The sequence below is a fragment of the Penaeus japonicus genome, unplaced genomic scaffold, assembly GCF_977035675.1.
Source record: "Penaeus japonicus unplaced genomic scaffold, GWHDUDI00000001_assembly GWHDUDI00000042, whole genome shotgun sequence".
Lineage (NCBI taxonomy): Eukaryota > Metazoa > Arthropoda > Malacostraca > Decapoda > Penaeidae > Penaeus > Penaeus japonicus.
Window position 1 is genome coordinate 15,241,835 of NW_028234444.1, and position 10,000 is coordinate 15,251,834.

Below are 10,000 nucleotides of genomic sequence, written 5' to 3' on the forward strand. Positions count from 1 at the left end.
TTTAATATGTCTAGTCTTAATTTATTAGCCAATGTTAAAAACGGCCATTCTTTATCTCATTATACACTGAATCTATATATATATACTATTGAGCATGTTCGTTCAAAGGGCCTTGTTTTTATTCGGTATAAGAGATTGTGAAGATCTTCTCGAAAATCCTCTTACCCAAGAAAAAATGTCAAAAGATATTGATTTTTGGATTTTATATTTCTGTGAACCTGTTTTCAGTAAAAAGAAATGTACGACCTAATTTTTTTTTCAGTATCAACCTCTCGTAAGCTTATCATTAGCGGCTCAGGAAGGTGATACTTATATCATTTCCATTGACTGATTGATTATTGAAAATAATAAGCCGCGTCAACAGCTTGGTATCCCCTCTAGTGTAGCAGTACGCAAAACGCATGGAAACTTATTTAAATAAATCCACCCTTACAAGCTTTCTAATCTACACTTAATCCACCAAAAAAAAAAAAAAAATCCACAATGACCCGTCAAAAACTCTATAGACCTACTCCAAATATCTCCTTATTTACCGCAAGTCTACTCTTAATCTATCCTGAAGTCTACTCACAACTTCTCTCGATCTAAATTTCTCTTTATGGTCGTTTCATGTCACCATGGGAAGTACCTGCTCTCGGATGGTTGCTCTCTGCCTGGTTACATGGTTGGGAATCACTTGAATCTGACATCTTCTTTATTAAAGATTCACTTGAAAGTTTGAAGATTTGCTGATTTGCAATATAACTGAATTACCTTGATTTTAAATAATTATTGTCTACAACCTGTCAATGATTATCAACTTGTATATCTCAAAAAAAATATGCAAGTAACTGCAATGTCCTATATGTTTGCTGTAATATATAGCATCAAATATCTCGACTCTATTTGAAACTGACGCTTAGTGTTTCTAATCATTTCCAATCAACTACAGCAACAACAAAATATGTATTTGAATTGTTAGTATTATATGCATGAGTGACTTAATTAACAAGGCAACGGAGACCTAAAATATAGATTCCTCTTACCATTCCTGACATTGTTAAAATGGCTTACTCTTCTTCAACGGAAATACAGAGAGTATTTTTGTGGTTTTATTTTGAACCTAAAATTGAAGTCTTACCAAAACCATTCCTCATCACTTTAATTAGATCTTGTTTACTTGTATGCTCATTAGCCGACTTTTTTTTTCTTTTTCTTTTTTTTACTGACACAAGTAAAAGTTAAAAGGTTTAACCAGTCGTCTGCCTTTGTTGATCAGTGTTGACATAATCTTGCAGATTGGGAATAAGTGCGAGAGGTTATAATAAAAAGGTTTCCAGTCACTGATTTTTGAAATTGGGTTTAATACAAAGATTGGAATACAACTCTCTAAAGGTTTCTTGATGGGTCACGTATTATAAAATATCAAAATCGTTTAAAACTACTGCTCACAGGATCTTGTCTAAGAAATCATCTTTGAGAAAAGCGTACAAATACCTTAGACTCCTTTGGGAAAAAAGGCTGAAAAAAGGTTTGATACAAGAGTGAGGAAAAAAAAAATTGTACAATTGGCATTTGTTTCTTGATACTTTGCAGGCCAATAATTTGACTTTATTGGAACTTGCAAAGACCGAAACAGCTGTAGTGAGAACCTGAACAATGTCTTTTCTATCAATTATCATAATTATAACTAATAATAATTAATATAGTAATAATAATAATCTATAAATAATCATAATCATAACCAATAATAACAATAATAGTATTGATGATGGTGATAATAATAATAATGATAAGTAATCATCCGATGCAACTTTTAAAAACTATCCTAACAATGAAAAATAACATTGCTACAAAGCAATAAAAAATGCTCAAAAAAAAAAAAAAAAAAAAAAAAAATCAAAAGAAGGAAAAAAGAAGAAGAAGAAAGAAAGAAAGAAAAAAAAAGAATGACCAAGCTGCAAAGGGAAATAAAAAATACAAAAGTTGATAGTTTCACTTTATTAAATATATCTGTCAAGTAACTTATTACAGTGTGAGCAAAAATAATGTTGCACTGTACAAAACATTTGTTGAGTTTTTTTTTCATTGAGAACAAAAAAAGTCTTACAATATGTTCAGGTATGGTTGCTACCGACCAATATAACATTATGAAGAAAATAATCAGTCCAACACTTTTAATGAAAAAACTTAAACAACACCTTATTGTACCAAAAAAATCAATTTTTTTTTTATTTTTTTATTTCTCAAGCATCAAAGAACACAATATATGGAAAAAGATACATGAAACCATCAATTATGTAATTATAGGTTATATGAATAATACTACAGCATAATAACCATCATGAATGACATCATCTAGCTACTGCGGCGACGACAAACGACAGGGGTGTGTGTGTGTGTCTGCCGCAGGGAAATCCACGGTAGAATAAAATACTTAATGAAGAACACTCGTCCGACATTTTCGTTGGTTAATATATTCACAAAAAAATCAAACGAAGTCATTTTGGAAAAGATAAAAACAAAACGAAAAAAACAACCTGCCCTTCGGTACAAAGGCAAAGTCCTGGCTGTGGCATAAATTCCTGTCACTAGTCACACAGAAACAAAAACAAGAAAATGAAACTAGAAAAATCAAAGCAAAAAATTCTCTCCATTGAGTGACATTCAGCATTGCTTAACTTTCTAAAGAAAAAAAAAATAGAAAAAAAAATTATAAATTCTCATTTTTTGGATTTTGGAAAATCAAACTCTTAAAAAAATTATTATAATAATGGACTTCCAGTTTCTACTAAATACGAACAGAGCTCAAAATTTTTTAAAGTGCAATAAACATAAAAGAAAATAATGTCTGAAGACAACTACACCAGAGATCTAAGCATTTAAAATGCATAGCACATTTTTTCTGGAAATGACAATAAAGCCTGAATATTTCATGGTATAAACAATATCATCTTAACTTTTTTTTGTTTAGTTTTTAACTAGCGTTTGTGGCCATCAGTGCAACATCTTAAGAAGCTTTATGCACGACGCCACGTTTTGTGTGTAGGAAAAATTACCAACAATGATTCAATAGAATACATAATACATTCTTTACAACAAAAATAAGATGATAAACCTTTCTCTGAAAACCATGGTAATAGGTTGATAGCTCTGTGTATTTTTCCTCTCTTTTATTATTATTTCCATCTACAAAAAACATGAAATTGCTTTGTGTAATTCCTTATTTGTTTTGTTTTTTGTTTGTTTTAATCTTTCTCGTGTTACTTATCCTTACTTATTTTTTTTGTTTTGTTATTCATTGAAAGAGCTCCCCGCGTGAAAGCCGTTTTTTTTCTTGTCACTCATAGAACACGTTTTATGATGTTGTTTAACACGGGGCTGGGCTTCAGTACCTACTATAGCCGCCGCCACCAGAGTTATTACTCATGCCGGAGAACGATGTGTAATTTCCCCCACTGAAGGAAGGCGTGGAGAAGCTGTAGAAGGAGGATTGGCCAGCCGCATCGTTGGAGTAGCCCAGGGAACTCCCGCCACTGCCGTACCCACCTCCGTACCCGCCGCCATAGCCGCCGCCGCTGCCGATCGGGTTGTAGCGGTTGGCGGTTCGGTCCGGGGCTATCTTACCACCCTGCTGGTACGGATGTTGGTTCTGTTAGGATGCTACAGTTGAGAGAGAGAGAAAGAGAGAGACAGAGAGACAGAACGGGAGAAAGGCAGAGCAAGAAAGAGAGAATTGGGTAAAGGGAATCGGGCAAGATAGAGAGGAGGAGGAGAGAAAGAGCGAGTAAAAGAGTGAGGATGAACAAGGAGACTTGTGATGGATAGCTCTCTTTCTCATCACAATGGTTTTTGGTACAACTAAAATCAAAAAAAAAAAAAAAAAAAAAAACACAAACAAAAAGGAAATCCTTAAAATGAGCTTAAATATATATCACTATGAACCATCTAATCCTAATAATATTTAGAATGTGGGAAGAAATGCATGACAAGCCTCCATACCTATATAAAGTACACTTTGACATCTTAAAAGGAAAGAACATTACAAATAGGAGAACACTGGTATCTGAACATCTCTGGCATTAACGTTTTGAAGAAACACATGAAAATCAGGTTGACTCCATTTAGTTTGGTGATCACATGACAAAATACCATTAAACCTCTGAAACAACTCATTTTCTTAATAACACATGACATGAAGCAAATATCCCAAAAAAAGCTAACTGTAGAAATTGACCAAGAACATTCAGTCGAAGAGAGAGAGACAGCGTTAAGAGAAAACAAATTCGGGTACTGATCATGCCTCAAACAGAATAGGTAATACATAAAAAACAAGTGTGGTGTAAATCACTACCAAGGGGTGTCCATGAGACCACAATCCACTGCACAGCACTGACTGCCACAGTATAACTATCACATCCAGGTGCAATCTAGCATTCTGTGCAAGCGGGCAAACTGTAAAAACCTACACCTTATGAACCTTTTTTTTTTTTACTTTTCTTAATTATTGGAACCTTCCTTTTTAAAAGAAAAACAACATAATTATATTCTGTACATTTGTTTTTCCTTCAAATCAAAGCATCTGTGTCATTTTCCTCTATCAGTGAGAAGGTTCATAATGCCTGAGGTGTGCTCCCGAACACAATATAACAAAAGGTGGCCGAGAGAGAGAGAGAGAGAGAGAGAGAGAGAGAGAGAGAGAGAGAGAGAGAGATGAGAGAGAAAGAGATGAGAGAGAAAGAGATGAAAGAGAAAGAGATGAAAGAGAAAGAGATGAAAGAGAAAGAGATGAAAGAGAAAGAGATGAAAGAGAAAGAGATGAAAGAGAAAGAGATGAAAGAGAGAAAGAGATGAAAGAGAGAAAGAGAGAAAGAGAGAAAGAGAGAAAGAGAGAAAGAGAGTGGTGAGAGAAAGAGGAGGAAGGAAAGCGAGAAAGAAAGAGAGAAGATTGTAGGAGAAAAGAGAGAAAGAGGAGAAAGAAGAGTAATGAGCGAGAGGGGGGGAGGAGAAGAAAGGGAGGCGAAAGAGAGAAAGAGAGAAAGAGAAAGAGATGAAAGAGAGAAAGAGAGAAAGAAAAAGAGATGAAAGAGAGAAAGAGATGAAAGAGAGAAAGAGATGAAAGAGAGAAAGAGACAAGGGAGAAGAGAGGAAAAAGAGAAAGAGAAAGAGACAAGGGAGAAGAGAGGAAAAAGAGAAAGAGAAAGAGACAAGGGAGAAGAGAGGAAAAAGAGAAAAAGAAAGAGGAGGAGAGGAGAGAAAGAGAAAAGAGAAAAGACAGAAAAAGAGGAGAGCGAGAGAGAGAGCAAGAGAGAGAGTGAGAGAGCAAGAGAGAGAGAGAGAGAGAGAGAGAGAGAGAGAGAGAGAGAGAGAGAGAGAGAGAGAGAATATGCCTGCCACATTCTTGATGCTCACTAACAAACCCAGGTCTGCAGAGGGTGGAAAAAAGAAAAAAACACAAAACACAATTTTCTCACTAGCAATGTCACTGCCATCATCATCATCACCATGAGGGGGAAATGCAAAAAAGCCTAGTGCATCCCAGGGGGAGCATGAATCATCATCAGGCTCAACAGCAAGAACGAGAAAGATGTACAACACAGCAAAAGGTGGTCTTGCATGAGTGTGCACGCAAGCGAAACAGCTATCATGTAAGCGGTCGAAATTAAAAAATGTGGGCGAGTTGTTAGCCAGGGAAACACCCATTAAAAGAATAATAATAATAAAATAGTAGAATAACAAATATGATGATTTGATAATGAGAAAATAATAATAAAAAAAAAAAAAAATTAATATATAAATAATCAAAATAAAAAAAATGAAAGTTCCTGCAGCTGCAACTACCAAGTACTTAAACGAACAACCTGCTGTAATAAAAATAAATTAAAGTCCATTTAAGGTTCACCAAAAAACACACACATTACATTTCCTTGAAAATGCACCTTTTCACTAGCATATCATAAGAAAAATTTCTTCTATTACCAACTTATGGCACAAAGATTTTTAAAAAAATCATATCTAAACTGACAAAGAAGATAATAAGAAAAATAACACACATGCACAGCACAACAAATAGAAAAATAAAAGCTCTTACAAATAATAATGATAAATAAAAACAAAATAATACATAGCCACCACTTCACAAGTAATATAATCTTGATCTTGAATAATCATCTTAGGGGGAAAAGTTTGTCAGAGGTATTACACATGTTAACCTTCCATTAAACATTTACCTAAATAATAATTATAGTAACTATAATCAATATCAATATAATATAATATATAATATATTACATATACATACATAAGTTATATACATATATATTATATATCATATACTATATATATGTATGTATATATGTATATAGAATACATATAATATATATATATATATATAAATATACTTATATAAAAATATTATATATAAATAATCAAAATAAAAAAAATGAAAGTTCCTGCAGCTGCAACTACCAAGTACTTAAACGAACAACCTGCTGTAATAAAAATAAATTAAAGTCCATTTAAGGTTCACCAAAAAACACACACATTACATTTCCTTGAAAATGCACCTTTTCACTAGCATATATATATATATAAATATATATAATATCATATATATAAATATATATATATATAAATATATTTACATATATATATATATATATATATATATATATATATAATATATATATATATATATATATATATTATATATATATATATATATATATATACATACATATATATATATATATATATATTCATATATATATATAATATATATATATGTATATATATATATATATATATATATATATATATATATATATATATAATATATATACATATATATATACATAATATACATATAATATACATATATACAAATATACATATACATACATATATATCTATATATACATAGATATACATATACATACATATATACATATATACATATACATACATATATACATATATACATATACATATATATATATACATATATATACATATACATATATATATATATATATATATACATATATATATATATATATATATATATATATATATATACATATATACATACAAGCATATATGCATATATGATATGATATATACATATATGCCTCTATTACATATATGCATTTATACATATATCCATATATATGTATGTATGTATGTATGTATGTATGTATGTATTTATGTATGTATGTATATATGTGTATATATATATATGTATATATGTATATATATATATATATATATATATATAAATCAGAAAATAAAACTAAACCTTCTCAAGAGAAAAATTGGTGTTTCCAAACTCAAGAAAGCAATGCATTAAACAATACATTTCCAACAAGTGCAACAGCTCTCTACACAACACATAGCATTTGTCAACCTCCAATGCCACCTAAAACCTAAGTACATATTCTCTGGTGAACGAATGGGGAGGAAAAAAACTCAGCACTTTCTAAAGAACACGAAATCTCTAAAACTTGCGGGACTGAGCCACTGAAAAGCAACGATGGTGTATGCAAATTTTATGCACTAGAAAATAACAAAGTAATCATCATAATGAAAAGTAAACAAACAAGTTAAATAAATTACAGATCAATAAACAAAAAACTTGAACTCATGCAATTTCATGCATGCAACTATTACAGATCAGAAATGCCACTTGCTATTCAACTTAAAATAATAATGATCATAATAATAAGTAATCTGAAGAGAGGTTACATATTACATCAATGTCAAGGTATCTACATAGAAGTTGTGAATAACAAGTAAAAGAAATGGAAGAGTAAAAAGAACTTTTCTCTTAGAAATGTATGAAAAACTCTAGAAACTAACTGATGTTTCTTAAAGATACATAATACAAAACAGTGTGGAGTTATATTACAAACTTGACTTCATTTCTTTTATTTTATCTTTATAGAGTGAAAGAAATTTAGTACATGAGAAAAAAGATAAAAGAGTGTAAGGGAAAGCAAGGAAAGAGAGTGAAAAGTAATAACAAATTAAAACATTCCTTTTTCACATTAATAGAAGAAAAAGGAGGACTTTAATTAAGGATCCCAAACACACAAGCACACAAAAAAGTTAAAAAGCAATAGAAAAAATGGAAAAAAAAAATTGTCAAACCCAAATCAATATACAAATAAAATACTGTAACACTAACAATAAAATAATAATAATGATAATGTCTAAGTGGGAGTGGGGGCAATATTTTAAGACTACAATACAAACAGAGAGGAAAAAGTGAGGGGAGAAAATCAGGGATATTACTTATGGGAGAGGAGGAGGGAGAGAGGGGGAGAAGGAGAAGGAGAAAGAGAAAGAGAGAGGGAGAGGGGGGGAAGGAGAGGGAGAGGGGGGAAGGATCAGGAGAGGGAAAGGGAGAGGAGGGGAAGGAGAGGGAGAGGGGGGAAGGATCAGGAGAGGGAAAGGGAGAGGAGGGGAAGGAGAGGGAGAGGGAGAGGAGGGGAAGGAGAGGGAGAGGGAGAGGAGGGGAAGGAGAGGGAGAGGGAGAGGAGGGGAAGGAGAGGGAGAGGGAGAGGAGGGGAAGGAGAGGGAGAGGAGGTGAAGGAGAGGGAGAGGGGGTGAAGGAGAGGAAGAGGGAGAGGGAGAGGGGGGAAGGATAGGGAGAGGGAGAGGGAGAGGGGGGGAAGGAGAGGAAGAAGGAGAGGGAGAAGGGGGGAAGGAGAGGGAGAAGGGGGGAAGGAGAGGGAGAAGGGGGGGAAGGAGAGGGAGAGGGTGAGGGAGAAGGGGGGGAAGGAGAGGGAGAAAAGGGGGAAGGAGAGGGAGAGGGAGAGGGGGGGAGGAGAGAGAGAGAGAGAGAGAGAGAGAGAGAGAGAGAGAGAGAGAGAGAGAGAGAGAGAGAGGAGAGAGAGAGGAGAGAGAGAGAGAGAGAGAGAGAGAGAGAGAGAGAGAGAGAGAGAGAGAGGGGGGGGGGGAGAAAAAGAAAAGAGTGGGAAGGAGGGAGAGAAAAAAGTGGGGGAGGGGGAGAAAACGAGGGGGGTGGGAGAGGGGAGTAGAGAGAAACAAGAGAAAGGGGAGGGAGAAGGGAAGGAAAGAGAGAAAGAGAGGGAGGGAGGGGGGGATAGGGAGGGAGAGAGATCACAATGAAAGGTGGTATGAGGACTGAGAGGATCAGTAAATTTTGAGCTTAAAATCAAACTATGCTAAAGATAGAAGAGAATAATGGTGATGGGGATTAACCATGGCTTAAAATTTAGAGAAAAACAGTCCCAAAAAGGGTGAATATGAATAAAAGAAAAAAAAAAAAAAAAAAAAAAAAACTTCAAAAAATTAAATAAAAACTAATACATAATAATGATAATAACAGAAATAATAAAATCAACAACACCTAAAACAGTGATGACCATCATAATCATAATTTACAGAAGACAACAGCAAAACTAAGTGACTAAAACAAAGAGCGAAACAAAAAGGTTCTAAGTGTGCTGAACAGCAAGGGAAAAGAAAGGGGAAGAGTGCAAAAAAATGAAAAGAAAACCAAGTGGCTAGAGAGAAAAAACAAAACTGACTTAAGAGATAAGTGTATATATATAATATATATAATATATATAATATATATACACATATATATATACATATACATATATAAAAAGCAAAACTGAGACAGAAAGGTAAGAGAGACAGACAGAGAGAGAGAGAGAGAGAGAGAGAACAAGGGGAAAAAAAAGAGAGAGAGAAAGATTCAAAACAAATGAAAAGGAAAGACAGAAAGAGACAGGGATAGAGAGAGAGATAGATATATATGGGGCCGGTCAGCATCACACTGGCTCACCTGCTTGCGAGGAGGATGGGGGCGGGTGGCGCTGGCATCACCTTCCACTCCTCGGCTTAGTACCACCTGTGATGATACTGCGGGCAACGCACGGTGAGCCAGTGTTAAGCCGAATACCTCCACACGCGCACACTGACTGACGCACTCTCACTCCCCAGCCACACCTCATTCACGCTCATTATGACAAGCTACTTCTCTTGGTGG

At 34.0% G+C, this 10,000-nt stretch overlaps 1 protein-coding gene across 24 annotated transcripts in view; it reads right to left on the reverse strand.

Moving 5' to 3' along the window:
- Window positions 1–1,965: 1,965 nt before the first annotated feature.
- Window positions 1,966–10,000, reverse strand: part of LOC122258357 (sex-lethal homolog) — a 49,530-nt gene continuing 41,495 nt past the window's right edge. For 6 of the 24 annotated variants that reach the window (XM_086535030.1, XM_043024223.2, XM_043024229.2 and 3 more), the window contains one exon: window positions 1,966–3,610. In XM_086535030.1, the coding sequence (XP_086391156.1) occupies window positions 3,368–3,610 (243 nt within the window). In that variant the 3' untranslated portion in view covers window positions 1,966–3,367. Of the gene's footprint in view, window positions 3,632–9,796; window positions 9,874–10,000 lie in introns of all 24 variants that reach the window. The other 18 variants (XM_043024221.2, XM_086535033.1, XM_086535024.1 and 15 more) reach the window with 4 other exon arrangements.